General features: G+C 36.0%; 1 protein-coding gene across 5 annotated transcripts in view; it reads right to left on the bottom strand.

The window, feature by feature from the left end:
- Positions 1-14,183, bottom strand: part of WRN (WRN RecQ like helicase) — a 142,085-nt gene that overhangs the window by 23,385 nt on the left and 104,517 nt on the right. For all 5 annotated transcript variants that reach the window (XM_066380290.1, XM_066380291.1, XM_066380292.1 and 2 more), the window contains exons 28-32: positions 12,721-12,796; positions 12,371-12,483; positions 9,221-9,335; positions 5,094-5,225; positions 2,298-2,460 (exon numbers count right to left, since the gene is read on the bottom strand). In XM_066380290.1, coding sequence (XP_066236387.1) covers positions 2,298-2,460; positions 5,094-5,225; positions 9,221-9,335; positions 12,371-12,483; positions 12,721-12,796 — 599 coding nt within the window. The remainder of the gene's footprint in view (positions 1-2,297; positions 2,461-5,093; positions 5,226-9,220; positions 9,336-12,370; positions 12,484-12,720; positions 12,797-14,183) is intronic.

The following is a 14,183-nucleotide window of genomic DNA, read 5'->3' as shown; positions in this document are numbered from 1 at the left end:
TATAATACCTAATACAATGTAAATAGCTTTTATACTGTATTGTTCAGGAGTCAATCTCTAAGCAATCCGTAGTTGGTTGAATCCACAGATGTAAACCCATGGATCCAGGGGGCAAACTGTGCCTACCCAGGGCCAGACCATGCTGTCCAGTGCCTAATTATCACTCACAATTCTGTAACAAAGGCGTATTATTCCTCTCTGCTTTAGAGGGAAGAAACTGAGGCTTAGGGAGATTGGGTAATTTGCCCAAGGTACCATAGCTCTGAAATGGCAGAGCCAAACAGATCGGCTGTTACCAGAATCCTTGCTCTTACTAACTAGACTAACATCTTCCACGAATGTTCAGGATTTAAGGAAGGCAACTAAATGAGCACCAACAAAACTGCCTCTTTCACAGAATACTCCCGCTACCCAACAGCTCCTCAAAGACACACATTTCTCTTGAGTCCTGAGAGACAATGTGTATATATATATACACACATATATAAAGGAAAAAGAAAGTTCCAGGGGTTTAAAATCAAGAAGGCATCTGCATCTGTGACTACTTCATGTTACGCTAGAGAAAAAGGGTATTTATTATATAACTGCAATTCCAAGCCTACTAAGGGACAACTGTTTTCCTTCCTCGGCCTTAATTTCTAGTAAAATGACTGCTAAAATTAGGAAGATTGGAATGTGACCAGGAGAGCTGGCTAGCTTTGCTCATAAGATGTTTCACAGCTAAATTGCCTTTAATATTTTATTACAGTCCAAAACTTGGCCCTCAGATTAGAAATTAGAAACCAAATTTAGTACCCAGATTAGCATGGCTAGTGCATACATTTCCTGCAGACAGATCTACATGAAAAATCAAAGAATGACCAGAAAGCTATGAAGTGACAGAGAAGCAGAATTTGTTGTTAAGATGGTTCCTCGAGTAATATCTTGACATAATTTATTAACAGGCACCCTTAATATTCTTGAAGTATCATTGGGCTGGACTAGAAATTGCACATTTCTTTCTCCAAATAGTTGGCAGTACCATGTTAGCATGGCATAGTAAAAAAATAACACTGTAGTTCCCTGGATTAATGTGGACGACCATTGCCCAAACTGGCCTGTCTCTCTCCTTTTCCTCTGCTCCTGCGGTTGATCAAAGGAAATGAGGGAGGTGTTCTTTCTTAGACCTTCAGTCAAGTCTTGCTCAAGCCTAGAATTAACACTGCCTGTTAAAGTAACTTGAATACCTTTGTTCTAATCAATCAAGTATAGTATTCATTGTGCTTTTAAAGGGTGATCTTATTCCTCTTATTTCCAAATGTTGGGGAGGAGGGTCATATAGTTACTCCCAAGTGGGAAAGAATTTGAGATAACAAAAAAATTAATTATTTGCACTGCAGCTTTGGAGTTACACCTTTTTGTATCTCTGCTGCTCTGGCCTAATAGTCCGAATAAATTTATCAGTTTTATTGAGTTAATACACTAGTTTATATTTGTACATTTAGGAGGGAAAATCTTCTAATGTACCTCATCTTTACTTCAGGAAAAAAGGGACCATAATTTTAAAATAGGCATATGAAGCCCTAGCAGGTAGCTCAGTTGCTTGGAGCATTGTCCTGATATACCAAGGTTTCAAAAGTTCAAGCCCCGATCAGGGCACATACAAGAATCAACCAATGAACGCACAAGTAAGTGCAACAAGAAATCGATGTTTCTCTCCACTCCTCTCCCCGGACTCCTCACTCTCTAAAAATCAATCAATAAATTTAAAAAATTTAATGGGCACATTAAAAAGTGAGCCCTGTTGAGGTCCTGTAGCCAAGTGAGGAGATAAAACCCTCCCACAAGGGCCTAGAGACCTTGGGCCACCCTTTCAAAGTCTTAGTGACAGATACCACTGACTGTGATGACTGGAAAGGCTACTTACATGATATCAATGGCAAGGATCAGAACGCTCTAGGGAAAAACTAGCAGTCAGTAAGTTTTAGGGAATAAAGATAAAAACAACTTTTTTTTCAAGTGATGAGGTATAAACGAGAAAAGAATGAAAGTGTACTGTATCGGGGTAGATGTATAAATTGTCACCAGAACCTGAAAAGAAAAACAAGAATTTCTCAGACTCAGACTTTCCCCTAAGTGATAATGGGAAGAAGACTGTTTTACTAAAACAACAGAAAATCTTACAAAAGTAAAGTTTTCATAGTAGCATAAAGGGGTGATGTTGTTAACCAGAAAAATATTGGTGGGTTGCTTGTTTACTTCCTCTGGGTCCAATGACTCAAGTCATTAAGGCTGCCGGGTAAGGTCATGGTTGTCACCTGAGTTGATGGGAGGGTTTCGGATAACATCGGTAATAATCTTCTGAACCTCTGGAGTCAGGCCAGCTCGCTCCATATCCAGTGGGTAGCCAGCTTTCACCGCCTGGGACAAGTGTATGCCAACCGCTGTGAGAGGCAGAATCCTGTTCTCAGCTATCCTCTCCTGGAGAAACAGCAGCACAACCAGTGAGTTTTATAAAGTGTCCACTGTAGTGTACGAAAATACCCAAAACCTTTAGGTGAAAAATGTTCACTGAGAAATAAACAAGGTACTAAACCTTCACTTAAAATTATCATTTCAATAAACAATTTCTTTAAAACTGCCTATATTACAGAACTCTACAGATGCTTTTTATAATTCTTATATTGAATAAAACAAATTCATTCAGCATTAGCTAAGAAATTAAACCTATCTCACTTTAAACACCTTGTAGTGGCAGAGAGTAGTCATTCTATGTTAAATCTAAAAGCTGCCATGTCCTTTGAAAGTATAGTAAAAATATAATCCAATATTCTACATACTTGAAATAATACATGGTGCTTTAGTTACATGAATTTCCAAGACAGACTCTGTAATGCTTAGTGATAACTTAGGCTCCAAATGCATTCTATTAAAGGTTCCTGAGAAGACTTTAGTAGGTACTTTAAATTAGTTCTATTCATAGAGTAAACATATCAGAGTTATACCTGTGTTACCATATGCCTGGAATCATATCCAACATCAACTGTGTTTAATTCAGGACAATATTACATATTTCTGTAGCTTTAAAACAAATGTAGCTCCAAATCCATTTAAGGTATGTATTAGATAAAACATTTTTTAAACACTCCAAGAGTTTAGTCACTCAGCTCTAAATTATTTCATAATACTCCCTTTTAATACATCCTGAAAGTCTGTATTTGGATTATATTTGTGTAAATACTGATACTTTCATAGAATCGCGCCTTTAAAGCAATATTTTCATCCTTCAAAGGTAGGTTTTAAATTTCTTTCATTAACTGTCTACCCTTTTCTCCTAGACAATGTGCACCATGTGTGCATAATATTAGGGTTACTTGATACCGGGCATCAAATTTCCTAAAACTAATTGTATTATTGCTCCTGATTAATTAGTCCTTAGGCATGTTTATTTTGTAGTTAACTGGCAAGACCGTCTCAGACTCCTGGGAGATACACATAATTACACCATGATATTACATAATAATATACAACCAAATAACAGCAAAAGACATAAATGAAGATCTACTACTCTTCACATTTTTAATCATGAGTATATAATACATAAAACCTCATATCATGGCTATTAGCATACACATTATTCAAAATATTTGAAGGCTATATCAAATTTTCTGAAAAAACTATATTCAGTTATACCATACATATATGGTCAAATTATGCATAGATAAGCATAGTTAACATGTACATTTAAGTTACTATTGAAGAGGCAGAACTTAAGTTCCTATTAATCATGTGATTTGTTTCTAAAATAGTACAATGGAATTATTTGTTTCCTATATAATGGCTTCTGTACTTTTTATTAAGGAATCTGACTATCTAATTAGAATTCCTATTAAGTAATTAAGATAAGCTCTGAACTATTTATTCCTATTTACATATATTGGACCTTAACCAGTATAAAAAGTGTGTAATGTGGCCCAGAGGATGGAGGCAGAATAGAAAAACCAGGCATCAGACCAAAAAGCTTGTTCTAAGTTAATTTATTGTCAGAGAGGATAGGAATTCCTGTTAGTTAAACTTAGCTGGAAGCCTCATTCTGTCCCCATTTTACTAAGATATACTCTCCATTTTGTACTGTATTAAAAAAAAAAAACATTCAACAGCCTTAGGATTTATGCCAGAACAGTGAAGAAATATGAAGTATGGTTATTTTTCACAGTAATTAGATTTTTTCCAAAGAGCATCAGGCATGGTTTAAAAAAGTAGAACAGTTCCAGAGGATACAGAGTAAAAAGTAACTTGATGAATATACAAGCATACACACACACACACACTTACACATTTGTTTTTCACACTGCCCTGCAACTTCCTTTTTCTTTTTACCAAATAACGTATCTTGGAGATTATTTCTTATAAATACATATACTAACAGTTTTATAACTACTAATCTGAGTAGTCTAAAAATATAGCAGCTCTACTATTCCTAACCTGTAAATATGTTTATCAGCACCTCTGACAGAACCTCTAAATTAGTGGTAGTCAACCTGGTCCCTACCGCCCACTAGTGGGCATTCCAGCTTTCATGGTGGGCAGTAGCGGAGCAACCAAAGTATAAATAAAAAGATAGATTTAACTATAGGTAAGTTGTTTTATACAGATTTATTCTGTCAAATTTAGCGAAAAGCCGACATAAAGTACTTGGTAAGTACTTATTATTATATGCTTTAACTTGCTGTAACTCTGCTTTATAAATTTTATAAAGTTACTTCCCTACTTTATAAATCACCATTACTGTGGAACCGGTGGGCGGTTAGAAAATTTTACTACTAATAGAGATAAAAAAGTGGGCGGTAGGTATAAAAAGGTTGACTACCCCTGCTCTAAAAGATAATAATGGCCAAACTATACTTGTTCTTTTTACTTAATTAACAGAGCAATAGGCTCAGCAGAAAAAGAAAATGACATTCTGTTCTAAATTAAATATAAAATGAAACAATATAAAATATTGTAGAACCAGAAAAAATGTATCCCAAGTCAAAACTTTAATGTTAAAAAGCGGATAAAACATGTGTTTAGACAAATTTAAAAATTCCCTCTAACATGAAAGTCACACTTACCAAAGACATCTTTTTTTCCTGGAATAAAGAATATACAATGGCTGCAGACGGTGAAAGCAGGCATTCTTTGCTTTTTGCCACCAGACATTCCTTCTGTTCTTCTTCAGGTTTTGTACTTGAAAAGAGGTCAGTCTACAAAATTTTAAATGTAACACAAATGATGAATAATAATATCAATATAATAATAGAAACACTATCCAATATGATCAGTAGGTACTAGGGGAAAAAAAATAACAAAAAATACCCTCTAAGGAACAGTGAAAAATTCCCTTTTAATGAGGAGCCCACAAAAGGTTTTTTGTTGTTGTTGTTTTTACATATTGATTTCTAAAGGTAAAATAAGGCTAGAGGAAATAAGCTTTTAATAAAATATTTGTAATAGTAAACATCGTTATAGAAGTAGATAGTTCTAGTCTTCCCTTTAGCCAGTAAAAGAGCATTAAAAATGAGCTATAATGTGAACCATTCTGCCTGTAAATATTAAGTCCCCTAACCCTGCTGAAAGTGAATATTAAATGAATGAATAAAAATAATTAATATTCACATTTAGGACCTATAGCCCCAAATCCTAACATATTTTAAAGAAAAACATCATAATTACATACATATAGTTTAAAAAAGACATAGAAACTGTGGCTCTTGAAACATTATGTAAATTCTCAAATATGATTCATTACAACATTTAAAGAAAAAAGAAATAAAGGATTAAAAAATAAGATGAAGAAAAACTAGAATTTTTTTTTAAAGCTTGATAAAAGGTAAAGACCAAGTGAGTTACAATTACATGAAGTAGGATTCACATAAATACATGAAGAGTTTCCCTCCAAAATGCCAACTTTATCTTCCAAAACATAAAAGCCAATACTAGGTTAAAAGAATTAAGTTAAAAGAACTAACTTAACGTGGGTTTATTGTAACCCACACTAGTCCGTTCCTACCCTAAATGAAGAATGAGCTGGTAGGTGAGCTCACAGCTACCTGGAACAACTGTAGCGTGGCGAACAAGAAGTCACACAACACCATGAGACCTAAGATCTCCAGGTGTTTTCTAGGCACCCCTAGATTGTCGAAGAACATTTTTATTAAATGAAAATACAGTGTTTCCATCTAAGACTTTAACACAGGCACATTGGCCTCGAGTTTCCAGGAATGCCTAAAATCAAACTCCATGAGCCAGATTCCTCAGGACTACAGTGTAGTCTATACCTGGAGGCAACTACAGGATATCCTATACCAGTCTTAGAAATGTGACCCCTGGGAGTTACACTAGTAAATACACAAAGATTTTAGGACTTATGGGACAAAAACATGATCATCCTCTGTAAATGTGTGACTGACTACAGGCTTTAGGAAATCTAAATCCTATGCAAATTAATAGAGTAATAACCCCAAGAAGGTAGGGCTAGAATGTGACTCTAATAAGCAAAACATCTAATCAAATCATACTCTATGTAGATAAAAGACTATGTAAACAGAGAACAATCAATTATGGAAACATATAAACAGGAAAGGCAGAAAAACAAAAGTAAGCAATGCCTCTCCAAGCATTGCTCTTACCAGAGGGAAAGGGGATGGGGAGAGGGAGAAAAGATTATAGAGGGGTAAGTGGTGATGGAAGGAGACCTGACTGGGGGTGCACACAGCAAAATGCACAGATGGAACACAATATGTAGAATTGTACACCTGGAACCTCTATAATGTTATTAACCTATGTCACCCCGATAAATTCAATAAAAATATTTTTAAGTAAAATAAAATAAATTTAAAATAAAAACAATTCTCATAAAATGTATTTCTACAAAATGATTTTTTTTAACTTTACTAAAGATTTTGTTTGTTTATTTATTTATTTATTTAGACAGAGAGAGGGATAGATAGGGACAGACAGACAGGAACGCAGAGAGATGAGAAGCATCAATCATCAGTTTTTCATTGTGGCACCTTAGTTGTTCATTGATTGCTTTCTCATATGTGCCTTGACCATGGGTCTTAAGCAGACCGAGTAACCCGTTGCTCGAGCCAGCGACCTTGGGTCCAAGCTGGTGAGCTTTTGCTCAAACCAGATGAGCTGGGCTCAAGCTGGCAACCTCAGGGTCTCGAACCTGGGTCTTCCACATCCCAGTTTGACGCTCTATCCACTGCGCCACCGCCTGGTCAGGCTACAAAATGATTTTAACTTATTTTTCCTAAATGGCCATCTTAATGAGTTTAATACCCATGTCCTCATATTTATAACTCTGATTTGTATTATGACAATATTTAAATTTTATTTCAAAATTTTAAGTAAATATGTTAGCTTAATGAAAGTGGTGAATCACAAAGCTGGCTTAATAAACACTAAAGTTTATTAATTTATTTCTTTTAGTAAATGGTTTCAGTTTGTAGACTAGTCCAGGCATAATTCCTAACCACCAGAAATTAACAGCCATTTCCCCTATCCTGAAGGATCAAAAGTTTCATATCTACCCTATCTTTTGCCCTACTTCAATTACTCTTCTGAAGAGGGTTTGGGAGCATAATTCTTTCATTATTAAATAAAACCACTAATGCATAAAAAAAAGATCTTATCATCAGGTGTCCAAAGAGAAAACTTACTCAAGTTACCACTGGCATGAAATTCTTTATCAAATTATTAAAAAATTATAATTTCATTTTCAAAATATCCAATATGAAATATAAGGAATTTTCACGTATCTTGTATAAAAATATGAAAAGAAAATTTGAAGTTGCCAAAGATATCCTATATTAAAAGATATACTACATACAAAAAGCAGAAGAGTTTTCTACTTAGAGTTAGAGAATAATTTCTAAAGTGAGATCCAATCTCCTTTGGTGCTAGAGTTTGCATGTGGAGTTGAAAGAAAGAAACCCAAACAACCCTGTAGAATGGTCGTAAATGGTGGAGCAACAGGAAATAAAGGATACGAAGAAAGAGGAGTCCATGAGACTACCTAATAGCAAAAGGCAGCGTGACCGGAATACCTAATAGCAAAAGGCAGCATGACCGGAAGGGGAGATGAACTAGGGAACACGACAAACAGTAAGGAAAACAAAGTGCTGGGCTCTTTTCCAGGTGATGGCAGGGATAGTTTTTCAGCTTTAATTTCTATCTACATTTGAAGGTAAATAACTTATTAACCTAAAATACAGTACTTATTCAAATTTTAAAGCAAAACCTCGCAACAAAATAGACATAAACAGCCTAGACAACAACTTTAGTTAACATCTTAAAAATTAGGTGTTGGGCCCTGGCCAGTTGGCTCAGTGGTAGAGCATCGGCCTGGTGTGCAGAAGTCCCGGGTTCGATTCCCGGCCAGGGCACACAGGAGAAGCGCCCATCTGCTTCTCCCCCCCCTCCTTCCTTTCTGTCTCTCTCTTCCCCTCCCGCAGCCGAGGCTCCATTGGAGCAAAAAGATGGCCCGGGTGCTGGGGATGGCTCCTTGGCCTCTGCCCCAGGCGCTAGAGTGGCTCTGGTCTCAACAGAGCGAGGCCCCAGATGGGCAGAGCACCCCCCCTGGTGGGCGTGCCGGGTGGATCCCGGTCAGGCGCATGCGGGAGTCTGTCTGACTGCGTCCCTGTTTCCAGCTTCAGAAAAATACAAAAAAAAAAAAAAAAAATAGGTGTTGTATTTCCCCATGTATAAGACGCACCCTGTTTAGAAAAATCTGAGGTCCAAAAACTGGGTGTGTCTTATACAGAGGTTGTCAAGTCATTTAAGAAGTGTGGCATTTCAAACGCCATAGATGGAACTGAGGACGAGGCAATAAATGAAGACAGTGATTTGTCATCAGACACAGATGAGGACAAAGCTAATGGATGAGAGTTTTGACAGTGATGAGGAGTTGTATGAATTTTATGATGACTAAAACTTGAGTTCAATAACTTTATGTAATACATTTTTTGGCCCCAAAATTAAGGTATGCCTTATACATGGGAGCTTCTTATACATGGGGAAATACGGTAACTAACGTTCTTAGCTGATTTACTGCAAAAACAATGTGAATTTATTTTCTAAGTATCTGGTATAGAAATGAAAATAAAGGGAGAAAATGTTGCTTTATAGAAGTATTCCTGAAATTGTCAAAAATGTTTGTTCTTTTGGAACTTCTGTAAACCAAGTATTTTACCTGAATATTATTTATTTGACAGAAATGTCTGATGACTTCCAACAGGGGGGCCAACATAGTAGCTCTGCCTTCAGACACACCTTCAATCCTTTTCACATCTTCCACTGTGGTAGGTCTGTCATTTAAACAAATTTAAAAGTTAACAAGTCACTGAAATATTATCACTCTAGCAACATGGCTGGTATTTGGCAGTTTTAATAATTTATGAATAAAAATACCACCACCACCACCACCACAAAAACACAGTACTAACTGGTAAACAGGCCATTAACATAAATAGGCTAAAGTTCTACTTTATTCCTGATCTTGTCATTATTGTTATTTTTGTAGACTTGAGAAGAAAAACTATAAGTTACTAATGGAGGACAACTAAACGGCTAAGAAACTCAGAAAGTCTCATGCAGTATCTATAAAGTATTTATATTTACCTGTAACAATAAACCTAACCCCTTTATAGTCTTTTAACTCAATTATTTCTTATTGTATCCAAAAACCAAGAGACTATACGCCAATAATGCTAATCTAATATTTACTCCTATAAAAGTGATGAATACTCCTATAAAAAATATGCCAATCTAATGGTTACTCCTTTTCCTTTAGATATCTTCACTAAATATTTATATTAGAGTGTGGTCTTTGAATATTTTTATTTTTAATGAAATAGTTATTTTAATGAAATAATTATTATAAGATATAAGTACTATGTAATATTAGAAAATCCTACACCAAGGGTCCCCAAACTACGGCCCGCGGGCCGCATGCGGCCCCCTGAGGCCATTTATCCGGCCCCCGCCGCACTTCTGGAAGGGGCACCTCTTTCATTGGTGGTCAGTGAGAGGAGCATAGTTCCCATTGAAATACTGGTCAGTTTGTTGATTTAAATTTACTTGTTCTTTATTTTAAATATTGTATTTGTTCCTGTTTTGTTTTTTTTACTGTAAAATAAGATATGTGCAGTGTGCATAGGGATTTGTTCATAGTTTTTTTTATAGTCCGGCCCTCCAACGGTCTGAGGGACAGTGAACTGGCCCCCTGTGTAAAAAGTTTGGGGACCCCTGTCCTACACTAATGAAGTATCTCTTGGATAAAACTTATTGACATAAGCAATTTTTAAATAATTTTTTTATTTTTCAATTACAGTTGACATGCAATATTATACTAGTTTCAGTTGTACAACATAGGGATTAGACATTTATATAAATATAACCTACAAAGTGATCACTGATAAATCTAATACCCATCTGACACCATTTATAGCTAATACAATATTATTGACTTTATTCCCTATGCTATACTTTACATCCCCATGACGATTCTATAAAAATAATTTTTTTAAAAGAAGCATAAAAAAAATTATCAAGCAATTCTTCTTTGGAAATAATTTCTAATTTTTATTAACCACATAGTGTTTATTAAGCATTGTGCTAAGTGCTTTGAAAGGCAAAAAATTGAGGAACATATTGTTATACAGAGTTTGAAATCTAAATAATAAATGTATGTCACTAATAACAAAAAAATAAATAAAGCATGTATGATAAGTGCCACAGATGGAATTACCAGGCAGAAGCACCACTATAAATGAATCTATGGCCAGCCCTGGCCCGTTGGCTCAGTGGTAGAGTATCGGCCTGGCATGTAGATGTCCTGGTTCCTGCTCTGGCACACAGGAGAAGCGGCCATCTGTTTCTCCACCCCTCACTCTCCTCCTTCTCTCTCTCTCTCTCTCTCCTCTCCTCCCATAGCCATGACTCAATTGGTTAGAGTGCATCAGCCCTGGGCGCTGAGGATGGCTCCATGGAGGTTCTACCTCAAGGCACTAAAAAATAGATTGGTTGTGAGCATGGCCCCAGATCAGCAGAACATCAGCCTCGATGATGGTTGCTGGCTGGATCTTGGTCGGGCGCATGCAGGAGTCTGTCCCTCTATCTTCCCTCCTTTCACTTGGGAAAGTAAATAAATTTGGCCCTGGCCGGTTGGCTCAGTGGCAGAGCGTTGGCCTGGCATGCAGAAGTCCCAGGTTTGATTCCCAGCCAGGGCACACAGGAGAAGCGCCCATCTACTTCTCCACCCCTCCCCCTCTCCTTCCTCTCTGTCTCTCTCTTCCCCTCCCGCAGCCGAGGCTCCATTGGAGCAAAGATGGCCCGGGCGCTGGGGATGGCTCCTTGGCCTCTGCCCCAGGCGCTAGAGTGGCTCTGGTTGCGACAGAGCGACGCCCCGGAGGGGCAGAGCATCGCCCCCTGATGGGCAGAGCTTCGCCCCCTGGTGGGCGTGCCGGGTGGATCCCAGTCGGGCGCATGCAGGAAGGAGTCTGTCTGACTGTCTCTCCCCATTTCTAGCTTCAGGAAAATACAAAAAAATTTAAAAAATAAAAATTTTTAAAAAAGATTAATTAATTAATTAATTAAGTCTATGGAATTTGAAAAGGGGTCTTCAACACATGATAAAAAAAAATACCTGAGTAAGATTACGCATTTAAAATTCTGTGACTTAAATGGAAAAGTAGGTTTAAGTCCATAAATGGAGGGTCTTAAATTGTAAGCTAAATAAATTAATACAGCAGTAAACTAGGTAAGCAGAAATACAACATAATAAAGATTAATTTGGTAGTCATTTATCAAATGAAACAGAAAGAGAGAGAGGCTCAGGAAAGAATAACTGGCCAAAAGGCCTTTGCAAAAGTCCAAGAGTAAAGATCCAAACTAACACAGTGCTACTAAAACAAGTGAGGAAGGCAGAGACAGACACACAGAAAACACTTAAATGAAAAAGTCCAAAAAACAAAATAACAGTATGAAGGGGACACAGGTCAGAGGAGTGAAAGTAATACCAGAAGTTTCAGACATGTGTGATTGGGACCATAATGGATGACTAACCAAAACAAGGAGTTCAGAAGAGTTTCGTAGTTGCATGGAATCCATGTATGATGTGTTGGTGGATTTTGACAGATTTTTTATGTACTGGACCTGCTTGCTGAAGACTGTTGGTTTTCATTCTCATGGACACACAGGACTAAAGTTCAAGGAAGAGATCACCAGTAGCAGCATGGAAAATGTGGAAGTCACCAACAGTCATCATCACTTAAGATATACTTTACAAAACTCTTACATTGGAAGAAATTTAAGTTAGGACATAAACAAACAGGCAGTTTACCTCATTTGGGCCATATCCATCAGTATCTTATTTGTTGCCAGAATAGCTGGAGGAATATTCACCTTATTGGCATGTTTCTGCCTAGCATCCAACAATTTGACATATAATATAGTCTGAACAAAGAACAAAGAAACAACTCAGTATTTTTTAAAGTGTACATAGTAAAATCCAGTCCTTCATTTTTAGAGTTTCAGATCTTACATTTCCCCTTTGGATGACAAATAAACTGAACTATATCTCAGACTCTTAACTGAAGAACAAGTTTTAAAATCCTGGAAACAGAATTTTCAGCATGCACAGAATCATAGCTATCCTCTCGCAAACTAACTGCTTTTCTACAGAAGTCTTACCTGAGTCTCCTGCTCTTGAGCTAAAATAACAGGTTCTGATGACTTGTAAGACTTTCCTGGGGATTGCGGCGGGATGCTAAAATATTAAAAAGAAAATAAATAATACAAGTTTTTATTTCTCCAAGTTCATTTTTTATTTCACCCCAAAATGAGACTATCTTTCCAAGTCTCACACTAACATTTATTCTTCCCAATACCAGTAAGGCAATTGTTACTTCTATGACAGCCTAGATTTTAAAACATTTTAGGTCAAACACATTCATCACGGTGGTAAAGTTAAAACTGTAATTTGAGTTCATCAAATTCCATTTAGTATACCTAAAATTGGTGTGCTTAAGAACGGCATTTGTCCGATCCTCCTGTTCAACCAAATGCTTTGAAATAAAATACTCCTTATCTGTACAAAAATAAGGTAACACTTTTTTTATTAGCCAAGTGGGATACAAGCTATGATTCTTTGCTGTGATATCACTAATTTTTAATTGGTGGGGAATGTTAGCATAAGATTTATCAAATTATTAACAATATTCTTCAAAATCAAACAAACAAAAATAAGTAATTTTGCTTTTGACTTCTAAAAAGAAGGATACATAACACTCAATGAGCAAACAACGTGGTATGATATGCAGGTGGCAGCAAACTAGATAGAAAACCAATTTCTACAAGCAGCATTCTCACTGATTAATTATAAAGAGGAAAAGTTATAAAAATGAAATGATATAGAATAGCCTATATAAAAAATGACAAATTTCAATAAATTCCTGTTTTTGGAGAGAAAAGGGGAGAAGAGGTTTGCTATTTAAGAACTGTTTATAAATTTCTCTATTGCAAGAATTCAAAATCTACAATGTAAAGAAAGATTTCATTTTCACAATTATCAAATCCCATCACTAAAACTAAATAGATTTGAACCTGAGGAAAGACAACTCCAGTGCAAAAAATTAATAATGTCATGTTACTCAAGACAATTACAAATTTGTTTTAAATAATTATATTAACCTTCATCTTAACATTTATGGAAATCTTTATAGTAACATACTGTTTGCAAAATGATATTTTAAATTATTGCACAAATAAACTTTATCATATATACTGGCAAAATTCTGGGTAATATGACCCTAAAGCAGAGATACATATGAAAAATGTTAAATAAAAAATATTTTGCCTTTGAATGCTATCGTAAGCATAAAGAAGGAAAGTTCAAAATAACTGTAAATGAATATCATCACAGGTAAGTAGAGATACTGCAGCATTCATGAAACAAGACTGCTATATATTAAAGAAGAGAGCAAGAAATAGTTCATAAAAACTAAAAGTTTGATAACTAAAATTAGAACTTCATTAGATGGGAGGGAATATAAAGTCAAGTAACTCTCCAAGAGAGAAAACAAACAAAAAGAGTTTGAGAATCGGAGAAAAGAAAAATTAATAACAGGAACACTAAAAACCAAACAAAGCACAAA

The sequence above is a fragment of the Saccopteryx leptura genome, chromosome 4 (genome assembly GCF_036850995.1).
Source record: "Saccopteryx leptura isolate mSacLep1 chromosome 4, mSacLep1_pri_phased_curated, whole genome shotgun sequence".
In the NCBI taxonomy this organism is placed as follows: domain Eukaryota; kingdom Metazoa; phylum Chordata; class Mammalia; order Chiroptera; family Emballonuridae; genus Saccopteryx; species Saccopteryx leptura.
Note: the sequence above shows the minus strand (reverse complement) of the source record. Positions and strands in the feature narration are given on the sequence as shown.